This window comes from Protopterus annectens, chromosome 1.part1 (assembly GCF_019279795.1).
Source record: "Protopterus annectens isolate FY-2018-M chromosome 1.part1, PAN1.0, whole genome shotgun sequence".
Taxonomy (NCBI): domain Eukaryota; kingdom Metazoa; phylum Chordata; order Ceratodontiformes; family Protopteridae; genus Protopterus; species Protopterus annectens.
In genome coordinates, this window is record NC_056726.1 from 1839123427 (window position 1) to 1839149508 (window position 26082).

General features: G+C 41.7%; 1 protein-coding gene across 1 annotated transcript in view; it reads left to right on the plus strand.

Moving 5' to 3' along the window:
- Positions 1-7093, plus strand: part of LOC122812698 (tissue alpha-L-fucosidase-like) — a 381978-nt gene extending 374885 nt beyond the window's left edge. Inside the window, exon 6 of the mRNA XM_044084827.1 lies at positions 6899-7093. Coding sequence (XP_043940762.1) covers positions 6899-7093 — 195 coding nt within the window. The remainder of the gene's footprint in view (positions 1-6898) is intronic.
- Positions 7094-26082: the final 18989 nt, after the last annotated feature.

The window sequence follows — 26082 nt, forward strand, 5'->3', positions numbered from 1 at the left end:
TGACTTGTTTCTGTCTCTTTCAAAAATAGTTTAAATTATATATCCAAAGACATTAAACTTAACCTTACTAAGTATATAAAGCCTTCATGTTATAACCTAACTTTGTTACACACTATCAACATTTTTGAATCTGCTTCTGAGAATGAAATAAGAAAATGTATAGGAAAAGGAATTAATAATGAAAACAATATATTATAATTAAACTAAAGAAGAGAGGAAAGCCCTTAAAGAAATACAAGAAAATAGCAATATTAGGGTGATGAAGAGTGACAAAGGTTATCTTAGTTTTAATGAATCAGGATGTATATGTTGCTTGTATATAAAATATGTTAAGCAACACTACTGAATATAAACTTGTTGACATGACAAAAGTAGCTAAAAGCTATATAAGTATTTACTCCTTTCTTTTTGACAGTTTAATGAATGGAAATTTGGAGAAGAAAGTTTGACTTTTGTCATATTGACAATCCTAAGCTAGGTACTTTCTTTGGAATTCCGAAAGTACACAAGAGTGTAATTTCCCCACCATTTAGGCCTATAGTGTCTTCCCCTAATTATATTACAGAAGGAATTTCCTTACTAGTATATTCAATGTTAAATCCACTGGTTCAAAAAATGAGTTCTTATTTAAGAGACTCATGGGACTTTTTAAACAGTGTAAGGAATTACATCCAAGTGTCGGTCTTTGACCCTTCTAAACATGTTATGTTTTGTATTGTTGTTTCTCTTTTCACTTGTACTCCATATTGTGAAGGTATAGAACATGTTAGAGAGTTCTTATGTAATTCTACTATGTATAGTAGTCATGAAAGTAATTTTTGTTTTGAACTACTTGATGTTTTGTTTTGTTAAAGAACTATTTTATATTTAACAAAAACGTGTACAAACAAATTCGGGGGGTTGTATGGGGTCCCCTGCAGCCCCATCATTTGTGAATATAGTAATGGGTAATTGGGAAAACACTGTGTTAAAACCATTAATAACTGAATATCAGATTATATTTTTCAAAAGATTTATCTATGACCTGTTTTTTTTACTCTGGTTGGAGATGTAAGAAAAGTTCAAAATTTTTTGGACACTCTTAATTCTAGATCAGAATATTTAAGATTCACTTTGGGGGTGTAGGACTAAAAATTATTTTTTTTAGATGTGACTTTACAGTGGGATTTAAGTTTTAAAAAAGCTAATTAGTAGAATTTATCGGAAAGACACTTTCACTAACAGCTATTTACATTACAGCAGCCTTCACCCACGTTACATGAAGGACAGCATCCCAAAGGGACAGCTCATAGGAGCTAGTTGAATGGCCAGTGATATGGGGTATTTTTCAAGAGAGGTTGAATTTATTACGTCTCTATTTAAAAAGAGGGGCTAGTGAGATATTGCTAAAGGGACATGTAGAATACATCATGGGTAAAAGGGACGCACATTATCCAGCCATTCTTAATCATGGACTAATAACATCAAATAAGAATAACAACAAAAACAGAGAAGATGTTCAAACTTATTTTTGTTTAGAAATTACTACAGGCAGTAGTGTCATTAGAAATATAATTTGACAATTGGAAGATTCTAGAAGGGAATAAAGTTACAACAAGTAGTGAGGACTCGCCTCAAGTTTTTTTTTTTTTCAAAAATCAAAGTAATTTAAAAAATATTTTTGAAAGAGAGAAACAAATCCATGTACAACATAAATTTAACCCAGAAAAGATTGGGTATGCATAAATGTGGGAGTTGTAACATCTGTAGGATATATCTCTGAATGCCCTTTCGTTTATTTAGAACATTTACCTTACACATTTAAGGTTCCTGGACATTTTAACTGCAAGAGTAAAGGAATTATTTATATAGGTATTTGTGCATGGTGTGGAGCATTTTATATTGGTATGACCAGTAGGTCCTTAGGTGTTAGAATAAAAGAACAGTATTACAGTATTAAAAAGCAAGACAAAACCAATGCTTTTTACAAGCACACCATTAAATGCCCTAGGTATAAAACATTTTTATTTTCCATCCTTGAGCAGGGAACAAATGATTTAAGGGGTGGTGATTTTAAAACATCTTGAACAAAGAGAAACCTTATGGCAAATTAGATTAAATTCAGACAAAGAACCTGACAAAAATTATGCTGTTAACATCAAATGTTTTTTAAAAGACCGAAGAGTCTATACAAGGAAATAACATCCTGTTTTTAAATTTTGATGGATTAATTGTTTAATTGAAGTAATGTGCCTATTGGTGGGGATGAATATTCACAGTGGTTTTAAATTGTGGGGTTTTGTTATGTTCATTATATTCTGATGAAGTTTTTTAATGAAAACTTGGAGTAAAGGTTTTATTATGCTAAAAACAGAGTGGAGTATACTTTCTTCTTCTTCTTTCGGCTGCTCCCATTAGGGGTCTCCACAGCAGATCATCTGTTTCCATTTCTTCCTGTCCTCTGCATTTGCTCTGTCACACGAGCCACCTGCATGTCCTCTCTCACCATGTCCATAAACCTTATCTTAGGCCTTCCTCATTTCCTGTTACCTGGCAGCTTCATCCTTAGCATCTTTTTCCCGTATACTCTGCATCCCTCCTCAGCACCTGTCCAAACCAACGTAATCTTGCCTCTCTGGCTTCATCTCCAAACCTACTAACCTGGGCTGACCCTCTAATATACTTATTCCTAATCCCATCCGTCCTCATCACACCCAGTGCAAATCTTAACATCTTCAACTCTGCCACGTCAATCTCTGACTCCTGCCTATTTGTCAGTGCCACTGTCTCCAACCCATATAACATAGTTGATCTCACTACCCTCTTGTAGACCTTCCCTTTCACTCTTACTGGTACTCGTCTGTCACAAATCAATCCGGACACTCTTCTCCACCCACTCCATCCTGCCTGTACTCCCTTCTTCACCTCTCTTCCACACTCACCGTTACTCTGAACTATTGACCCCAAGTATTTAAACTCATCCACCTTCATCACCTCTACTCTTTGCATCCTCACCATTCCTCTATTTACATCCTCACCATTCCTCTATTTACATCCTCACCATTCCTCTACTTACATCCTCACCATTCCTCTATCCTCCCTTTCATTCACACACATATATTCTGTCTTAGTCCTACTGACCTTCATTCCTCCTCTCTCAAGGGCATATCTCCATCTCTCCAAGGTCTCCGCCACCTGTTCCCTACTCTTACTACAGATCACAATGTCATCTGCAAACATCATAGTCCACGGGGACTCCTGTCTGATCTCATCTGTCAACCTGTCCATCACCATTGCAAATAAGAAAGGGCTCAGAGCTGGTCCTTGATGTAACCCCACCTCCACCTTAAACGCATCTGTCACTCCCACCGCATACCTCACCGCTGTCACACTACCCTCATACATATCCTGTACCACTCTTACATACTTTTCTGACACTCCTGACTTCCTCATACAATACCACAACTCCTCTCTAGGCACCCTGTCATATGCTTTCTCTAAGTCTACAAAAATGCAATGTAACTCTTTCTGACCTTCTCTGTACTTCTCCATCAACACTCTCAGAGCAAACATCGCATCTGTAGTGCTCTTTCCTGGCAAGAAACCATACTGCTGATCACTAATCATCACCTCCCTTCTTAACCTAGCTTCCACTACTCTTTCCCACAACTTCATGCTGTGACTGATCAATTTAATTCCTCTGTAGTTACTACAGCTCTGCACATCACCCTTACTCTTAAAAATCGGTACCAAAACACTTCTCCATTCCTCAGACATCCTCTCACTTTCCAAGATTTCATTAAACAATCCAGTTAAAAATTCCACTGCCATTTCACCTAAACACCTCCATGCTTCCATAGGTATGTCATCTGGACCAAACAGCCTTTCCGTTCTTCATCCTCTTCGTAGCTGTCCTTACTTCCTCCTTGCTAATCCACTGCACTTCATGATTCACTATCTGCACCTTATCCAACCTTCTCTCCCTCTCATTCTCTTTATTCATCAGCCCCTCAAAGTACTCTTTCCATCTGCTCGACACACTCCTTGCTTGTGAGTACGTTTCCCTCATTATCCTTTATCACCCTTACCTGCTGCACATCTTTACTAGCTCGGTCCCTCTGTCTAGCCAATCAGTACAGGTCCTTTTCTCCCTCTTTAGTGTCCAACCTTTTATACAACTCTTCATACGCCTTATCCTTAGCCTTTGCCACTTTTCTCTTTGCCATGCACCTAATTTCCTTATACTCTTGTCTACTTTCTTCATCTCTCTGACAATCCCACTTCTTCTTCGCCAACCTCTTTCTCTGTATACTCTCCTGTACTTCTTCATTCCACCACCAGGTCTCCTTGTCCTCCTTCCTCTTTCCAGATGTCACACCAAGCACCTTTCTAGCCATCTCTCTTACTAGCTCTGCTGTAGTTATCCAGCTATTCAGTAACTCTTCACTGCCACCCAGTGCCTGTCTTAACTCTTCCCTGAACATCACCTCACAATTACCCTTTTTCAATTTCCACCATTTGATCCTTGGTGCTGCCCTCACACTCATCCTCCTCTTCTTGGTCACCAATGTCATCCTACAAACCACCATCCTATGCTGCCTAACTACACTTTTCCCTGCCACCACTTTACAGTCTCCTATCTCCTTCAGACTGGCCCTCCTACATAAGATATAATCCACCTGTGTGCATCTTCCTCCACACTTGTATGTCACCCTATGCTCCTCCCTCTTGTTAAAATACGTATTCATCACAGCCATGTCCATCCTTTATGCAAAATCCACTACCATCTGACCTTCTGCATTCCATTGCTTAACACCATACCTACCCATCACTTCCTCATCCCCTCTGTTCCCTTCACCAACATGGCCATTGAAATCTGCTCCAATCACCAGTCTCTCACCCTTGGGTATAGTCATCAACACTTCATCCAACTCACTCCAAAATTTTTCTTTCTCATCCATCGCACACCCAACTTGTGGAGCATATGCACTAACAACATTCATCATTACACCATCAATTTCAAGCTTCATAAACATCACTCTATCAGACCCTCTTTTTTCACCTCCAAAACACTCTTAGAATACTGTTCCTTCAGGATAATGCCTATGCCATTTCTCTTCCTATCCACACCAGTATAAAATAATTTGAACCTGCCTCCGATACACCTAGCCTTGCTCCCCTTCCATCTGGTCTCTTGCACACACAATATACCAACCTACCTTCGGTCCATCATATCAGCTAGCTCTCTCCCTACCAGTCATACTGCCAACATTCAAAGTTCCGACCCTCACTATCACAGTCCTAGCCTTTACCTGCCTTCGGGCATGCCTTCCGCCTCTTCTCCTCCTTCGGCCAACAGTAGCCCAATTTCCACAAGCACCCTGTTTGCCAACAGTACTGTTGGCGGTCGTTGTTAACCTGAGCCTCGACCGATCCGGTATGTATATGTGTACTGTTGTCTGCATGTATGATTTGGCAAAATTTTACGCTGGATGCCCTTCCTGATGCAACCCTCCCCATTTATCTGGGCTTGGGACCGGCACAAAGAAATGCACTGGCTTGTGCATCCCCAGTGGCTGGGTTAGAGTGGAGTATACTTTGCTTTCTGCATATTCCAGTTTCTGGATTTGATACTTGTTTTAAAATGGAGGAAAGTATGCAGGCTTGGCAAGTAATGTTTATCAGGCAGGTTGGAGAGCTGTAACTGTTGGCTAACATATATTGAGCAGTATGTATAGATACTTTACATTCACTCTACAAATAAGTGACTAGTCTGCAGTCCAGCATGCTCTCTGAAAGGCATTGGCTTTAAGGTCATAGGCATTTTTGAGTTCATGGAGATATGAGCTGATGAGGAGTCTAAAGAGGAAACTTGAATCTGTGTGTGAAAGTTTTTTTTTCTCTCAGGGCTTATATTGTGTTATTTTAAAGGTAAACACTCTGTGTGTGTATCTGATATTAGAAGAAGGGTGTACCTTGCATTATGTTGGCAGTGTTCTTTGAAGTATTTTTCCTATCGGGATTTAAGAGAGAGACACATGAATAAGGGCTTGTTAAGCTTGACTAATGACAGAGGCAAAGAAGGATATTTTTAGTCATTAGTTGCAACTCATCTTCCTTGCCCGTAATAAGTAGTTTGTGTAAATGTGTGTATAACCAAACAAATTTACAGGAAGAGTTTATGTGCATAAATTTGGTAAATCTGTTTTAATCCGTCCAAGCCCAACATTTTTTTTTTTTTTTTTTTTTTTAATTAATGAAGTGTATTTGTCAGTTCATTTAACTCAGAAGTACTCATTTATATGACTATACAAATAGATGAGAAGGGTGAAGAAGCTGTGGTGCTTATAGATGTATTTTTATGTGGTCAAGGGGAACTTTATTTATATAACTCTTACAAATAGATGAAGAACCTGGCCAGTTCCTCCTCATTTGGATTGGTTGCATATTGACCAGTTATGTGTTATTTCTGGCTTCCCCTATTTCCTATTAGCTTGGTATAACCTGGGTGCACTGCATTCCCTAACAGGATGAGCATTTTGTCTGCTGGGAATATTCTCTGTCAGTGACTAATACTGTTTCAAACCCTAAAGCCTCTTGCTTAGTATTCTGGTTTCCCTCTCAGACAAAAGCATTTAATTAGTACAGTATAGACAAACCCTACTGCAGATGAATTCCAGTGTTTATTTAACAAAAAAGTGGTTTATGAGAAAATGTTGAATGATGCCTACACTCAGTCTGCACATTTCTTATATCCTAGTCATTGTTTTACACAATTTGTGCAAACTTAAAAAATGCATTGAAAGCTATTTGCAGTACATGAACACCCACAGTACACATAACATGCCCACTGTGCAGGAAATTTGTTCATGAGCTGCAGCATTAATGTACTGTTTTTTTTTTTCAATTCATTGTTCAGGAACTGGTGCAAACAGTCTGCTTTGGAGGCAACTACCTTCTGAATGTAGGACCCACAAAAGATGGAATGATTGCTCCAATATTCCAAGAGAGATTGCTGGATGTTGGGCGGTGGTTGAAAGTGAATGGAGAGGCCATTTATGGTTCCAAACCATGGAGAGTACAGATGGATAACAGTACTGGTATTATCTGGTAAGAAATTTCAAATACTTCAAACTTTAACAAGGAAACACATTATTTTCAGTCATTCTGCGTGCTTAAGTTTACACTGAATATATTGTACAGAAAGGTATGTTACTTGTTGCATTAAGTATCCATGGTGAGTTCAATTTTTGCTGTATAGTTAATTTCACGGTAGAAAAGAGATGGCATGTAGCCAGGGAATATTTTTTGAGGCAGTGAGGTTGGTAACAGCTGTTGAACTGTGCTGTTGTGTTCTTATACTATATGGTTAATTAGGCTTCGTGAAGACTGTTAAAAGTTTTAAGATATTTGATTTCTCCATTGGATGAAGATACTGGAAAAGTTACTCTGATACAGACAGTGATATATTACAGTAGAATATTATTGCTTATTTATTTTCTTCATTTTAACTGGGTTAGTTCCACTGTGCAATCTGCTTCTTTACAGAGGAGGCTTGGGGGGGGAAAAAAGCCCAGAATGTATACAAGGCTATCAGTTACGCAACCCAAGGACTGTGTCTTTTGGATTTGGGATGAAGCAGGGGTAGCCAGAGAAAGCCCATGCAGACATGTGGAAAACATATCAGCCTTATCCAGTCATCATTCAGGGGCCAGGTCAATTTCTGGAAGTGTGAGCTGCTATTAATCACCTTGGCAACATTCTGTAATGTTAATCACCTTGGCACCATTCTGTAAAAGTAAAGCAATCTCAACTATGTTCTACTTACAAACAGAATAAGTTCCTATGAATACTTTACTTCCATTTTTCTATGCTACTTATGTTCTGTCTGAATTGTGTGCTGCTGTGTTATGTAGCTGCATTTGGTTTGCTGGCTTCTTGATATTTAAGTATCTGCTCAGCTTATTTACATATAAATGAGCTATGTCCCACCCATCTTTTTCTTTGTATCATGGAGATATGGAAGACAAGACCTTCTCAGACTTCATTTATAACAAGTTTACCTACCAGTACAATAAAATGCATTTGTTGGTTTGGCAAATGGTGCATGCAAGTCCAAACCTTTGGATGGTGCTGCCAGGTTCATGTTTGCCATGTGAAAATGTATAATTTTTTTGTATTTATTTATCTTTTTGTTGACAGGGTTAGTCCCAGTCTGCTAGTATCCCTTTTCTAGTGAAGATCCAAGGTGGTATTTATACTACTAGGGGAAATTTGGCCAGGGCACCAGGGAACATCCCGCTACTCATGGTAGTAGGGTGAAGCATTTGTGTGTGACAACAGATTTCCTGTTCCAGGTACAGAGGTGTTCTGAAGAAACTGGGAGAAAAAATGGCTGATTCAGCTTATGCTGAATCTGGAAAGATAATGTAATCGAAATGGCAGAATCGCTACCAGAAATTTTTTTTCTGATGATGCGGGTGCAGAAAAAACACTGACATTGCATAAAAAAGGAGATTGTGAAGGAAAAGGAGGTTGTAGCTGAAACAGAGATGGATTCAGAGGAAAACTTTCAGAGGAGATTGAAGGAGAGACTGTTACCTCTGATGCACAATTACAACCCTCCGGTTGGGGGGGGGGGGGTTGCAGGATGATTAGACCATTGGAAGAAATGGTAAACCAAAGTGAGCCAGAAAGAGGAGCAGCAATTTCATGGAGCGACATCATGGAAGAAATAGAAGTAGAAAAAGGAGATGAATAAACAGAGCCAGAAACATTTTTGAGACAAAAACTTATGCTCAAACTGTTGGAGAAGGAACAAAGAAGAAAGGAAAAATAAAAGAAACCGAAAAGAAGTATAAAGTATGTGTGAGTAGTAAAAACAAAAAAAAAAGAAACTTTGGACAGGTATGAAGTTTGGGACTCTGTCATAGCACATATGGGTGTCAAAGCAAAAGAGGTAAGAACAGTTATTTTAATTAATAAACAGACTTTTTGTGACTTAGTATTTGAGACTGGGCAGGCCTTGGAAAATGTTTGGGTGCATATGAATAAAAGAAAATATTTAACCATAGTCAAAATATGTGGTGCAAGATTTTCACAGACAAAAAACAGAATAATGATCCAGTTTAGAACTGAGGTTGAAGCAAAAGAACTGAACAAAATACATTTAGCTGTGTGCAAAGAAGTAATGTACACTACAAAAATATGATGAAAGAGGACTATGAACTGGGGGATGAGATTGTGGAGCAGTACTGAAAATGGTAATGTTATGCATGTACCCAGTATTATTACTGTTCATGGTAATAGTGGTTTTGTGAAATGCAGGGGTCAATTAAAGACTTGAAAATGATCATTTATCAATGAAAGTGATAAAAATGTTATGTGGTAAAACAGGACATAATGCAAAATGTGATTTTTAAAGTGCAAAAATATATGTAGCAATGCTGGTCATTCATGGCTAGAATGTGAAATGAATGTGCAAGAAAATGAAGTTGTACAAGAGAGAGAAGTATATGTTGTACAAGAAAATGTACAAAAAGAAGTGACTGAAGAGGATATACACAAAGTTAAAGTAACACTAAGTTAAAGTAACAAGGAAAAAGAACGGAGGAGACAAATGAGGAATAAGTTAACTGGTGCACAGTAAAAAAAAGTATGATAGGGCAAAGAGTAAAATAAAAGAAAATTCAAAAATATAATACTTAAAGTTGTTATTTATTATACTAACTGTTCTTAAAATCTGAAAATATTAGCTTTAGATGTGAACAGTATGAACAATCTTAAGAGGAGAATAAGTAAATTACAGTGGTTTGCTGCAGTAGATGTACATATTGCTTTAGAAGATATCAGATTATTGACAGAGGAAGAAAGAACACAAACTGAAAATTGGAATGGTGCAGTAGTATGGAACACGGTTAAAAAAACATGCCCAGGTATATGTATATTATGTCAAGAAAACAATGCATTATTAATGGATCTAAGACAAATTACTGTAGTAGACTTGAGATAAAAAAAAAAATGTGTGTATAGAATTATAGCTTTATATGCATATGTAACAAATAAGAGAAAAATGATGTTTAAATATATTCTTGAATATGTTTGTGTAAATATGGACATTATAGTGGTTGGTGATTTTAATTGTAATTTAAGAAAAAATAAGAGCAATTGAGATGTTAAAATGGTTAAAGAACTGATGGGAAGTAATGATTTTTTATGGAGCTTGTCTGTTAGAAAATTACAGGTTAAGGCAAATATGCCATACAAGAAAAAACAAGACAGACTATGTAATAAATGTGAGTTTGACTGTTGAGCATGTGTTTTTGAAATGTGAAAGAGGCAATAATTTGTGGAAAGAAATCTGTAAACATAACCCGGTGAAAGTTTGTTAAAATTTGAGCAAATAAATATGGAGATGACTAGAATTTGGTTATTATGGTGCACAAAAACAGGAAGAAGTGAAGAAAATGAACAGAGTAATATTTTATGTTTCATGGACTATATGGAATGAGACTACATTAAATCCAATACAATGGAAAGTGGACTTTAACAAAGATTTGGGAAAAAATGTTTTGGTTGTGGATAAGAGTTGAGGGGGATGCTTAAATTGAAGTTTATAATGTATGGAAAATTGTAAATGTATATAAACAATATGCAATGTATATATCAATAAAAACACTTCCTTAGGAATAATGAAAAATAATAAAGATTTGACAGAAACAATGTATTATACATATAGAGACATTTAGGAATAAGTGGAAATGAAAAAGAAGTAAAAGTGCTATTAATGAAGAAATGAAAGAATTTTACAGTAAAATTGTATTGTGGAAATTAAAAAAAAAAGAATGCGCTAGAAAAGAACAGAAAAGAATCGTATGTTAACATTATGAGATCCTTTTATTTGGTGGATCCATGGAAAGGGTTAGAGATAGATAAGAAAGTAATAATGACAAGATACAGAACTTATAACAGAATTAAATAATGCAATATTTTTTTTGTGGAGGTAGTCCACAGGAAAATTACCAGCGGGGCAAATATGCCATACAAGAGAAAATAGGATATAATATGTAATAAATGTAAAGATTTGGAAACTACAGAACATTTATTTTTAATGTGAGAGAATTCAGAAACTGTGGAAAGTATGTAAACATGATTTGATTAAAAGATATTTAAATTTTGAAATGTTGAACATGATAGAGTATGGCTTTTATGGGACAAGATCCCAGCATGAAGCTAAGAAAATGGACAGAATTGTATTCTATGTAACATGGACTATATGGAATGAAAGACTTAATGAAATTTTTATTGACATTGTTTTGCAAATCTGAGATTACTGTCCTGCAAAACACCTGGGGACATTTCACTGCCCCCCCCCCCCCAATAAGGCTGGAACCTCCACCTGATCAGCAGTTTACACTGTAGTGTTTTATTATTGACCCTGTTTTGCAAATATAAGTATGTTATAATAATGTTCTTGTAGCTTGTTTATTAACCAATTGTGAAGCTACCTGCACATCACCTTGCTGACCTTGTTTCAAACCTGCCCTTACTGCTCTACTTAATTGCTCCTTTACTCTTACCCCCCCTCTACTCTCGATAACTCCCTTCTGCTGCTCACTTCCCTCTGTCTATTTTTCTCTTCTCTTCACATTTTAATTTAGCTGCTTCTAACACTTGGTATTCTCCCTCCTCTATAGCTTCTCTGCTTTGGTTTTATTTTCCTCTCTGAATACTGCTGTAAGGTTCTGTTCTTTCTCTCCCTATCTAGTTTGCCCCTTCTGCTCACTATCCTACCTGCTTGCCACCTTTTTAATTGTTTCTGTAGGCATACTTGGACTTGAACTGCTTAGTGTGTATTACTGTCACTGTTGGACATTCTGATCCTAACTACAAGTGCCCATGTCTGCTTTTTCCCTGCCTAATTATCACACCCTCACCTTCCACTGTATGTCCATCTTCTTCTAACTTGCCTCGATATCCGTGACTATTTCTTTCCTTCTATTCCTGATGCTCCGACTTCTTTTCCTATCCACTTCTATGATGCCTTGCAGCATTTAACTCTCCCACTGGGTTTCTGTGCCATATTTTCTTTCTATTAACTTTCCTACCTGCGTCTTTCAGACTAGGTGATGTGCAAATGCCACTAACTTTTATTCTTGCACTTGTATTTTGATTGAGTGCTGAATTGCTGGAATATTGCCACACCACCACCGAGCTTCATACTTGTTTTCCCTGTTCTTCACAAGGTACCGTTTTAATCCATTGTGCATATTGTGTGATTCTACTGCCAAAGGTCCTGCAAAAAGGTCCTGTAATCACCAGACTGCTGCTGGCTATTATAGATATTTTACATGCTGCCTTTCTGGCTTATGGTGTGCTTACGAAAAGGTGGACTAGCTACCTGATTTTTCTAGTGATAGATACACAGGGAGCATATACTTTACGCTATCTGTTGTAGTATGAAAGTGGTATACACATAGTGGTAACGATCATTTTCTACCCTAAACAAGAGAGTATACCTTGTCACTACAAATATTGGGGCCATGGCTAACCTCTTCATGCTTGCTTCATTCTTTCTACATGTGTTATCAGTTGCTATTGGCAGCCTGTGTTATCTGTAGTATAGAACTGCTACCCTTTAGTTATCTGCAGTGTTGACTTCATGTTGCGACTGCTTTAGAATGCTAATTGTGTACTCCATGATAACCTGTTTCTGTAGTACCATTATTTTTTTGACTTGTTGATTTACCATTGTTTTGAATTGTCTACTTAACTGCACAATATGTTGGTGATATTTTTTTTTTATAAGTTGCCAAATACAGTCTTTGTATTGATAACTATCTGAACTGCTGCAATTTTGTACTTGTTTATTGCTCACTTGCCTTCTACCAGTGGCTTTGTTCTCTCGCAGATTCACTTCCCGGGTCCTTCCCACAAATGCATGCACACTCACTTAGGTTTCTGTAGCTCAGCCCTCCTCCACACTCACTCTAGTAGTCGCTCAGCTCTATTTCACCCTCTTTCCCCACCTCTAGCCAATAATATTGCCCGCTTATATTACCTGTCTAATTTTATTTAACCATATTTACTTCTTTCTTTTCTCCTTTCAGGGTTACTGATACTGGACTGCAAAACATCCATGGAGATTTAATTGCCCCCTGTAAGGCTGGAACCTCCACCTGAACAGCAGTTTACACTGTGGCTTTTTTTTTTTTTTTTTATCCTGTTTTGCAAATCCTAGTATGTTATAGTAATGTTCTTACAGCCTATTTATTAACCAGTTGTGAGGCTACCTACACATCACCTTGCAAACCTTCTTTCAAATCTGCCCTTACTTCTCCTCTACTCTTATCTGTTCTACTCTCGATAGTTCCCCCCTGCTGCTTACTTCCCTTTGTCTATTTTTCTCTTCACTCCACATTCAGAATTTATCTGCTTGGTATTCTCCCTCCTCTACAGCTTCAATGCTTTGGCTTTATTTTCCTCTCTGAATACTGCTGTAAGGTTATGCTCTTTCTCTCCCTATCTGGTTTGCCTCTTCTTTTGCTCACTGTCCTTCCTGCTTGCCACCTTTTTGATTGTTTCTATAGGCATGCTTGGACTCCAGGTGCTACCCGCTGTGTTAGCCCTTGCTGTGCTCGGGATCAGTACATTCCCCTACCACAGCCCAATTTCCTTTATACCTACCACAGCCCCACCTCCTTCCTTTCATCCAATCACACAACGCATTCTATCTTACTTCTCCTATCATCTCAACACACAATCAGCATACCCAAACTTTCCAAAACTCTTCCAACTTCTTCTCCATCACCCAATTATTCTTTCACCCCACCTTTTTCTCCACTACATCACACTAGCCTTTCTCCTCCTTTCTTTCTACCACATCTTCTACTACCTTTTCATTACTAAACCTCTCCTTTTACACCCAAATACCTCATCTACATACTTCCACAGCTAACTATGATACTCCTTCACCCTCTTGCATTCTTACACACTCTATCTTCCCATTACATAACGTCTTACTTGTCACATAGAGGGTTAAGGAAATAGTGAAGAACATGCTATCACTTACTACAACTAACTGACACTCAAAAGATCAATATACGCTTCAAACCTACATCATCTACAGCCACTCACACATAAACCCTCTCCAGCTACTCAGATAGATCTCCTAGCTTGTATGCCACAAATCTGTTCTTACAAACCAAAGTAAAAGTCCCCTCCCCTCACAACAACAGCTACTTAAGTCACTTTAGGCACTCACCGCAAAAATAGGAATCAACAACTTGTTACTCTCCCTACTTGCCCAAACTTAACACAGTGTGGTGATATACATCCAAACCCTGCCCACCCCCAGCCCAGCTAAATCCTCTAATTCTACTAAAACTCTAAATTTCACAACCCTAAATGTACAAAGCCTAAGAAACAAAATGCCACTGCTTCATGCTTGGATAACTCAAAACAAATCTGATTTTATGGCTATCACAGAGACATGGCTGAAACCTGAAATTCCTTCCCCCTGGCTATGCCTGCCTTAGAACAGACCAACCAAATAAAAAAGGCAGAGGCATTGCCTTACTGTACCCAAATTTATTCACTGTAGTTCCATTCAGCAAACCTGTTCCAAAATTCTCTACAGCAGAACTATTAGTAGCCTTCATTAAATTGAACAACTGTAAGAGCCTCTGTGTTGTGGTCTTGTACATTCCCCAGGCAATAACATTCCTATATTAGAGGATATCCTAGCCTGGACATCTAGCAACACCCATAATGAAACATTTATGCTAGGAGATGTCGATATCAATCGACTAGATATCTCCCAACACATCCCGCTACCAATATTAACATGTATAACTGTACTCAACTCCTCTCCAATATTACCAGACCCAGCAGTAACCGCAACAAAGTCTCAAATGTGGACTGGATCTTGGTTTCCAGATAAAATCACCCCATCTAGCACCTTACCAAAAATATTAGCAACCACACACCTTTCTACATAATACAGAAAATCACACAATCACTAAGTAACCATCAGTATAAGCTCACAAGGGACTTATCCCACTTCTGTCCTACTACCTTCAATGCAATCCTACAAAGTATTAACTGGGAAGATTTAAAAACTTTTCCTGTCAGTGAAGCGGTGGAATTCTTCAATTCAACCTTCCTTAGAATCTTTAATAGTTTGGCCCCACTCCATCAAAAGAGAGACGAAACCAAGCGCACCATCTGACTTACCAGACCCACAAAGCAAATTATGACCACCACAGACAAGGCATAGAAATCGTAGTTACAACACAAAAACCTCATTGGCTTAACTCTATATAAACAACTACATAACCAAGCTAAATGCCTAGTCATCAGAGATCGAATAGAATACTACCAAACTCTTCAAAACCAACATAAACAAAATCCAAAGAAATTTTGGAATACTATCAATTCCCTCCTTCTCCCAGGCTCAAGAAAGAATCTTTGCCACAACCCAGACAATACTCTCACTGAGATCACTGTTTAACTCTTATTGTATTGACACCATAGATAAGCTCATTTCCACATACAAACCCCTGCCTAAAAAACCCTGCGTAATGGAATCAACCTCCCCTCTCTCTTCCCATATAGCCCAATCTAGCTTCTCTCTCTCTCTCTGTCTCACTTATACCAACATCCACTGTAAAAAAAAAAAAAAAAAAAAAAAACTCCTTCATAGGCTCAAACCTTGTACTGATGCACCTGATAACCTACATGCTGAATTCCTAAAGATGTCTGCTAGCTCCATTGCCTACCCAATTAGTATACTTAATAGATCAGTTCATGGGTCCCAGGTACTACAGATTTGGAAAAAGGCATACATTCTCCCTCTACACAATGGTGGCAAAAACTGTGATCTCCATCTTCTGACCCATTACAGTTCTCTCTCCCATCTCCAAAATTTTAGAAAAATGTATCCATAGTCAGCTTCTAAAGTATCCACTTGATAATCAAACCCTGTCTCCCACTCAGCACAGCTTTAGGCCTGGATACAGTACCATCACAGCTGTCATTTCCCTCATGGATACAATGAACTGTGCCCGTGACACTGGTAACATTGTATCCGCGCTCTTTCTTGATCTCTCTATAGCCTTGGATATGATAGCTCATTCAGTGCATCTCACCAAACTCTCCAACTTAGGTATTTCATGCCCCCACACTAACCTGGTTTTCTAGCTATATATCAAATAGGCAGCACTCCACTAAGTGTCAGCATTCTTTCCAACCTTTTCTTAACATTATGACAGGTGTTCCCCAAGGATCCATACTGGGCCCCTTGTTATTTAGCATATTCTTCAACAACTACCATACTACTCCTCTTGCTCATAGAGAATCATCTGCGTATTTGATGACAGTAGTTTCATCATCTGCTCCGCCAAGTCCATATCCGAATTTCAGCCACTTACCCAACATGCCATCACATCCACTGAAACTTGGATGCCCAGCAATCACCTTGCTCTAAACCCCAATAAAACTAAACTCCTACTATTCACCCCTAAAAAAAACCGTCCTCCTCAACAAAAATGATTTCACTATCTAGGCCATAAACAGTACCACCAAAGAGGTTGTTCCAAGTACCAAACTGTTAGGTGTTATAATAGATGAGAACCTTACATTTGACCTCCACATTCACAGCAGCAGCAAAAAACGCATCAAAAATTAGGCATGCTCTACATATATAAACATGTCCTTAGCCATAAAGCAAAGCGATCACTCGCCATATCCTTTCTGTTGCCATCTCTGCTATACAGTGCCCCTATCCTCACCTATATCCAGTCCTCCCTTAAATCTAAACTCAATACATGCTACAACAGAATTGCCAAATTCATGACCAATGCTAAATTCCCAGACCATCACTGCTCATCTTTACAACAACTTAGCTGGCTCAAACTCCCACATCTCACATATTTACAACCGACTACTGCACATAGACTTGTATACAAATCTGCTGAGTGCCCTTCTCTTTCATCTGTACTGACTTTGTATCATCCTAACAGAGCTCTTGGATCAGAAAACAAACTACAGCTCAAAGTCTCAAAGCCAAACCTTCCACCTGGACAAATGCTCTACTCTTTCACTGTTTCTAAGTTATGGAACTCTCTTCCACCACCAATCAGAACCCCCAGTAATCCTGCTCTCTTTAAAAAGTCCCTGAAACAACATCTTACTTTTCTGTGGCAATGCTCTTGTGCTAAATTAACCCTCCCTAACACCTGACGACTCCTGTCTTAACTCCACAAGCCTACTAACCACTTCTACTTCTTGTAGAAACTATCTATTCACTTTACTGAAACCACTCCCTTCGATAAGTTAACTTTATATTTCTAGGAACTTAATATCTGTATTGCAAAATGCTATACAGTACCTATATTATTTACTTGAATATAGCATAATTGATCTTATTGTTATATCTGCACCAGTCCAACCAAAACCCGCCCTCTTTTTCTGAACCGTTTCTTACCTATGTATATAATCTAGTGTGCCTAGCTTAAGTTAGTGTTTTTATAACACAGCATACCCCACTGTTGTAAATATATATATAATCAATTGTGTATTTAACTATAACTAGCAATTACATCACATGTAAACTCTTGTAAAGCTTTAATGTCATGTACTAGTGATGTTTGTTGTATTTAACCTCGTGGAGCTTTTCTCCCCAGACCTTCACTGAAAATGGGCTCACCTGGCCCAGTAGACCTTACCTGGTAAACAAATGCAAATAAATCAGATACAGTGAAAAATGGACATTGACAAAACTACTGGAAAAATATGGTTTTGGTTGTGGGTAAAGAGTGGGGATACATAAAATGGAAATATCAGTATATTGAATGATAAAATATGTAAATATTGTAAATATGTAAGTATGTAAAATAGAATTGTATATTGACGCGTAACTATTCTGTATTTAATGGGAACATTATCATCAGTTGCAGGGAACAGCATTGGGGTCATCTTTTTGCCCCCATGTATGCCAGTTTAGTTATGGGTTTATTTGAAATTGAACATCTGAGTCATCCTTTTTTTCTTTGAACAGGATATAATGAAATAGCGATCTGAAGTAGTTAACTTCATTTGATCAGCAACCTGTGAGTTACGGATCCGATACGGATCCGAGCCAACAGCATACCAAGCTAAAGATCCGAGCTCCAAGCTCCACCCCCTTACCCATACTACCCTGCAACCTCCTTCCAGTCCTCAGATCTCTTTTGCCGCGACTTTGCCAAGCATGAGATTTTTCGAGCTCCAGGTGAGTGTAACTATTTCTAGTAATCTTCTTAAAATATTTCTTAAAATATTTGGGTAGTATAGTGGTTGTGTGTAGTATTTCTATATCTTTTTGATATATTAGTCCTATTCTTAACTAATCTATCCTCCCTTATCCTTGGTAATTTCTATCCCTAGTAGGCCCTTATTTTCCCTTTAGGTGTGTGTGTGTGTGTGTGTGTGTGTGTGTGTGTGTGTGTGAAGGATATGGCTGAAAGCTAGAAAACTACTTTTTCTAAATGTACTGAGTGTGGCCATAAGCTGTCACCAGCGGATGGTCACAGTCAGTGCGTTCTTTGCTTGATGGTTTCTCACCTTTCCTCAGGCTGCCAGATCTGTACAGCTTTTAACCCCCGGGCCTTGCGAGATAGGAAGAACAAGCTGATTTTGGCGGGTCTTCTACCCACGGAATCAGCTTCTTCTTCCTCTTCTCCCTCTGTAGCGACAACCGCGGCTGCGGTTGCCCAACCATTTGGCCCTGCTCCCCTGGCTGGGACTCACCCCCCCACCTCATCCCAGGGAGAGTGAGAGGCAAAAAAGAACAGAAAATAGAGCAGGAAGAGAGAGAGAGGGAGAGAAACCACAAACAGCGGGCCGAATTGGACCCCTCGGCTCCTCCAGCTAAGGTTCTCTCCTCTCCATTAAAGATTACAAATCCTCCTTCCCCATGGGTCCATTCCCCACGCTTCTGTCCGGAGCCAGAGGAGGAGGCCCGACCACCTTCGAGGTCGTCGCTTCAGCCCTCCCGGCTGGCTTCGGCGGCCTCTTCCAGATCTACTCATAGCCTCTCTGAGGCAGATATGGACCGGATGATGCGGCACTTCCTGCAAACTCAGCTGCAGATGGGAGTGTTGCTTCCTCCTTCCCCTCCGGGGGGGAGAGTTCAGCTCCACTGTTTGCCCCAATAGCTCCTTCTCCTATCCACTACTGGGTTTCGGAGTCTTCGGATCCAAGGAGCCGAGGAGTCAGGGAGTCAGCACCGATGATTATTGCTACCTCAACGCCGGCCATGCCCTCGAGCTTATCAGATCCCTTTTCGGATCCGAGCTCTCTGAGCCGAGAGACGGGCATCAGATCCGAGGGGGCGAGTGTGTCTTTGGCTCCTTTGCAGTCGGAGCACACTGTCCACTCGGATCCGAGTGCTTTGGCTCCAACACCGATCCATTCGTCGGATCCGAGGGTGCCAGCCACCTGTCTTAGAGATACCGGTTCCCCATCGACATTCGACAATGTGGAGAAGGTTCTCTCTAGAGGATCGAGACCCCTTGCTCTTTCCTCGGGATCCGCCCCCGCTCCCGTGCAGCTCGGTTTGGCCTCCATCATCCAGTCCCAGGGACAGCCTGTGTCATTGATGCCCCAGCCAGTTCCCCTGGAGGAACATGAATCCGTTGGTTAGTCCCCCTTGGACAGTCCCCCTGAGGGGATTCCTCACAGACACCTGTGCAAAAGGAGGCACTTGGACTCCCCTGAGTCCCTCACCGAGGATACCAATTTGGAGGAAGGGGAAGGTTCTCCCAAGTCACCCCCAACGATGTCTCCTTCAGAGACATTATGGAAATGCTCCGCCAAAGGTGGGGGTAGTCTTCCAAAAAACTTTCCTCGGATGAGTCGGTATTCCTGGAGGCGTTCGACACAGGCCCGTCTACCTCTTGGGTGTCCCCCCCCCCGGCCGACCCCCTGGTCGACCTGATTACCACCAGGGCATGGAAGAAACCAGACACTGTAGAGCCGATCCCCAGGAGTCCCAACAAGATTCTGAGCCCCCCTGCAGACAAAGCTTTGTGGAGCAAGGGTTTCCCTGTAGATGCCATGGTGGTGGCGGCGGCCACCAAAAAGGAACTAGCTCAGGAAAGTTATTCAGTCCATCCCCCTGACAAGGAGTCTCGGGCAATGGACCGTATTGTAAAGTGGATGTTTGCTTCAGCTACCTTCTGTATTAGGGTGCTGAATTACTTGGCCCATGTAATCAGACTGCAGCGGGACCTGGTTAAAGAGTACGCTGAGTCTCCCCCAGATAAATGGACTTTCTCGGCTCGTATGGCCACTCTGAAATCAGTGTCTAATACGTCTATGCGGCTACTCTCCCACACCATGGAAGGAGCTGCTAGAGCTAGCGGGTCTGGTATCGCCTTAAGGCGTCCTGCCTGGCTTCAGCTTTGTGATTTTTTGGAACCTTTCAAGGCGTCCTTCGCGAATGCACCCTTTGATGGGTCTACCCTGTTCAGGAAGACCATCCGCGAGATGCTGGTCCAGAGAGAGAAAGAAAAGAAAACGCTGTTAGCTGTCAGAATCCGCTTCTCTACCCCTCAAAGGTCCTTCTCCATGAACCAGTGAGGGCAGAAGAAGATGTGGTTCCAGAAATCTCAGCAGGCCTGGAACGCTCAGGACTCCTCCTCCCCCAGAGGCAGAGGGGGACAAGGTGAATGCCAGCCCAGATGCAGAGGGGGGTCGAAGAACTTCGGTTCATGGGAACCCTATTCCGATCGACCCACGCAGCAGCCCTGAGGGGTTGCCTGTCTGCTCCTCTCTGGAGACAGTCAGGGGCATTTTTCGAGGCACCTGGCTCAATGGGAGTCCATCATGACAGATCGCTGGGTGCTTCAGATAATATCCAGAGGCTGTTCAATCCCCTTCATAAACAAGCACCCTTACTCAAGGAGCCTCCCAGATGTCCCACCCACTCAAAGGGAGGCCGCGGCTTTGGAAATAGAAAAGCTGTTAGAAAAAAGAGCCATCCAGCATGTGCCCCCAGACCAGTCTGGATCAGGCATTTACTCCAGGTTCTTTCTGGTGCTAAAAAAGACGGGGGACTTCAGGTCGATTCTCGACCTGTCAACAATGAACCTGTTCGTTGCCAAGGAGAAATTCCAGATGGTCACGCTCCAATCCATCCTGCCCCTCTTGCAGGAGGAGAACTGGATGTGCTCCATAGATCTCAAGGATGCATACTACCATATTTTCATGGACAGATGGCCCAGAAGGTTTCTCCGCTTTCAGCTAGGGGCCAGTCATTACCAGTTCAGGGTCCTACCATTCGGTCTCACCACAGCCCCCAAGGTGTTCAAGGTCATGGCAGTTGTAGCAGCCCACCTGAGGCTATAGGGCATACAGGTCTTCCTGTACCTAGACGACTGGCTCCTCACCGCCCCCACCAGGCATCTACTCTCTCTAGCAAGGGACTTCTTCCTCCGTTTATCATCCCAGTTGGGGATCACTATAAATGTCAAGAAGTCGTTCCTCCAAAATGTTCAGGTTATAGATTTTATAGGGGCCAGGATAGATTCCCTTCAGGTCAAGGCTTTCCTAACGCCAGACAGGCTTCACAGCATGTCTCTACATGTACTAGCTCTACTTCAGTCTCCTGTTCCCCCAGCAGAGTTGGTCCTGAGAGCTTTGGGGTCCATGGCGGCAGCGATCAATTTGATCCCTTACGCTCGTCTGCACATGAGGGTTTTACAGTGGACTTTGCAAGTCCAGTGGTCCATTCTACACCATCCACTAGACTTGCCGATTCCCCTCAGCAGGGTTTGCAGGAACTCCCTCATGTGGTGGCTCCAATCCTGAGACCTTCGGGAAGGACAACCTTTTGTTATGCCCCTACCCCAGGCCACAGTAACCACGGACACCTCCCGCCTAGGGTGTGGGGGGGCATTGTGCGGGCAGGGCTGTCCAAGGCACATGGACTCAGGTGGAGACTGTTCTGCATATAAATGTACTGGAGATGAGGGTGGTCCTTTTAGCGTTGCAGGCCCTTCATGCCTTCCTTCCTCCGGGGACTATTGCAATCCAGTCAGACAATGTCGGTGGTCTGGTATATCAACAAGCAGGGGGGAACCAGGTCTTACCCTCTTTGCCGAGAAGCCATGAGAGTTTGGGGAATGGGCGATCTCCACCAACCGCTTCCTGTTAGCAATGCACATTCCGGGTCGGTACAAATTGAGCCAAACTATCCTCTCCCGTTACGAGTGGTCTCTGAATTCTTCCATAGCAGAACAGATCTTCCTCAAGTGGGGTCAGCCTTGCTGTGATCTCTGTGCATCACCTTCCAACGCGAAGTGCAGTGAGTTTTTCGCTCTAATTCCTCCTTTAGGGGAAGCTCCCAGAGACGCTCTAGTCCATGCTTGGCCGCCCGGTCTTCTTTATGCGTGTCCACCACTTCCACTAATGACAAAAGTTTTGCAGAAAGCTTGTCGGTTGGGGAGCAAGATTATCCTCATAGCCCCAGTCTGGCCTCGTCAAGTCTGGTTCCCCTGCATACGGTCTCATCTCATAGCTCCTCTCTAGATCTTGGATCCCATTCTGGATCTGATTTCTCACCCCTCGGGAATGGTCCTCCGAACCTGGATGAGCTCAAGCTCTCAGCTTGGCTGATCCAGTTCCCTTAGTTGCCAGGACTCCTGGTATCTCTTCCTAGTCAAGTCCATTCTGGTGGCGGAGCATAGGCCCTCTACCAGGAAGATTTACAATAGTAAATGGAAAAATTTTTTCCATTTGGGCTTCACATAAGAACTTGGATCCTTTTACCGCTCCAATTCCAGCGATTCTAGAATTCTTGTCTCATATTTTTCAGCAGGGGGCCAGTTTCTACTGTAAAGGTTCAGCTGGCTGCTATTTCCCATTTCCATATTGGGGACAACTTTGGTTCTCTCGCTGCTACCAGAATTTGTAAGGCCTTTCTAAAAGGTACCTTTCTTGCGAGACCTCCTATTAGAAATTCTTCCCCACTGTGGGACCTGACCGTGGTTCTTTAGGCGTTAGTCGTGCCTCCGTTTGAACCTGCAGCTTCCGTTGATCTGAAGTTCTTGTCATGGAAGACTGCCTTTTTGGTAGCCATTACCTCAGTCAGGAGAGTGTCGGAGCTTCAGGCTCTTTCTATCAAACCTCCATATCTTGTATTTCTCAAGGACAGGGTATCTCTAAGGACTAACCGCTCTTTTCTTCCCAAAGTTGCTTCCGAGACGAACATTAATAAATCCATTAATTTGCCGTTTTTTATCCCCAATTACCAGAACAAAGGGGAGTATAAACTTCATTTACTGGATGTTCACAGACAGTTACATTTTTATTTACACAGGACGGCTGTCTTCCGTAAATCTGACCAACTTTTCATCTCCTTTGCAAAATCTTTTCTAGGGAAACTGATTTCTAAAGTGACTCTTGCCAGATGGATTTCGAGTTGTATTCTCTTAGCATATAGAGAATCTGGCTTGCCAGAACCAGTGAAAGTTCATGCTCATTCTATGCGTTCTAGGGCAACGTCTGCTGCATTCTGGTCTAGAGTTTCCCTGGATGACATTTGTTCAGCGGCTACCTGGACGTCCTCTCACACCTTTATTTCTCATTATAAGCTAGATTTGGTGTCTAGAGGAAGGGCTGCTTTTGGTTCTGCAGTGCTCCGGAATATTCTTTTTTGAAGGCCTCCCACGATTTTGGGTAGCTGGGGACTCTGTCCCACAGGTTGCTGATCAAATGAAGCTAACTACTTCAGATAAAGAAGTTATGTACTCACCATAACGTTCCATCTGAGTAGGTAACTTCATTTGTCAGCAACCGTCTCTCCCTCCTTCAACCTAACCTGAATAGTTATTTAGCTGAACTCAAGGTTTGGATGCTCGAGTTTTGTTTTGTCTCTGAGTCAGGTCTTCTCAGGTTGTTAGTTTGTTTTGTGCAAACGCGATCTGAGGATTGGAAGGAGGTTGCAGGGTAATATTGGTAAGGGGTGGAGCTTGGAGCTCGGATCTTTAGCTTGGTATGCTGCCGGCTCGGATCCGTATCGGATCCATAACCCACAGGTTGCTGACAAATGAAGTTACCTACTCAAATGGAACGTTATGGTGAGTACATAACTTCTTTTTTTACTGATTTAATTTTTATTTGTAATGGTGGTATGGGGTATGTTTCAACTTTTTGTAAATTTTTAAGTAATCCTCTTGGTTTCTTATTTGCTGGTTTTCAATGTGGTAAAATTATTTCTATTTTGGATGGTAATTTATCCATTTGTGCTAACTGACAGCTAAGGACCACAGTACATAGGAAATTTAGTGATGGGACAGTTTTTACATGGTAAAAGCTGTCATCCCCCATTTGTTATCTGCCCTTCCATATGCTGAATTTATTAGATTAAGAAGGCTGTGTAATAATGATGAAGATTTCAGGATGGAAGTGAACAGGACTTCTGTTTGCTTCTAGAGGTTATGATACATTAGTGATGAGGTTATCAATGTGGTTAATAATGGTACACAGGTCTGTTGTGACTCAGGCCATTTTTCTTAACTAATAAGGTTGATAGGCTGGAACTGTCTGGAGGCAGCATAAATATAAATAATAATGGTAACAGGAAAAAATGTTATTATGACTACTGTTAGTGTGTTTAGTAGTGAAGTAGTTTCTTTGGTGAATTACTGATCTGAAGTAGGAATGTTCATTTGTTGCAACCTGTGGGTTACGGATCCGATATCGGATCCGAGCCCGGCAACTTGTTTCAAGCTAATGGATCCGAGCTCCTAGCCCCTCCCTTCACCCATAATCCCCTGCCAACCCCTCCATGACCCCAGATCTAGTTTGCCGCGCTTGTGATGGCAGGATCCTTTTTGAGCTCCAGATAAGTGATAAGAAAAACTTAACTTTTTCTTCAGAAAAATAATTTTTTGTTTAAATTAACTGTTTTTAAGTGTGTCTGAGTTAGGTTCCCTATTTTTTTTTGTTTACTTAATACCCTCCCTTCGCTGGTCGCTAGTGTGCGAGTGTTTGTGGTGTGCTTTTGGGGCCTGTGTGTGTGTTTAGTTGTTTTTCTTTTCTTTAAAAAAAAAAAAAAAAAAAAAAAAGGAATGGCTGAGGCCCCAAAAGCCATATTTTCGAAATGTACAGAGTGTGGCCATAAGCTCTCCCCGGCTGATGGCCACACTCGGTGCGTTCGGTGCCTTGGGGTTGAACACCTCACCTCGGGCTGTACTATCTGTGCAGCGTTCAACCCCAGGGCACTGAAAGAGCGGAGGTTGAAGCTGGTCCTGGCGGGACTTCTACCCCCGGATTCGGCTTCGGCCTCCGCTTCCTCTACCACTCCTGTGGCTCCATCACAGCCTGTGATGGTTGTCACTCCTGCCCCCCTGCCTCCGACTGGGACTCAAACTCCCGCCAAAGTGTCGGAGGACAGGGAGGCCAGGAGGGAGAAACGGAGGGAGAAGCACCAAAAGCTCCGTTTCGGCCCCGCCAGCTAAGCGGGCTTCTCCCTCCGTTGCTTCTAGGTCTCCTCCTCCTCATCTCCGATCCCCTGCTTTCTCCCCGGGGCCCGAGGATGAGGAAACCCGATCTCCGTCGAGGTCATCGAGGCGGCACTCCAGGCCTGCCTCGGTTGCCTCTTCGAGATCCACTTTTAGTTTATCTGATGCAGACTTGGACCGGATGATGCGAAGGTTCATCCAGGCCCAGCTGCAGATGGGAGTGCTCTTGCCCCCCCCCCTCAGGGGGGGGAGCTCGACACCTTTTTTCCACCCAATTGCTCCTTCTCCGACCCGCTACCCGGGTTCGGAGCGCTTGGAGCCGAGCAGCCTTGGAGCCGGGGGTGGGTCGGCGCCGACAGTACTGTATACTTCGGATCCGACCCTACCCTTGAGTCTGTCTGATCCGACCTCTCGGAAGCCGTGGTCCGAGCTTCGGATCCGGGGGATTCAGTGTGCCTTCGGCTCCATCCAGGTCGGAGCACACTGGTCCCGCGGATCCGACGGTCTCAGCGCCAGCTCCGATCCCTTCATCGGATCCGAGTGGGAGCCGACTTTCGGATCCATTGGAGAGTGGCTCTCCCTCGGCATTTGATGT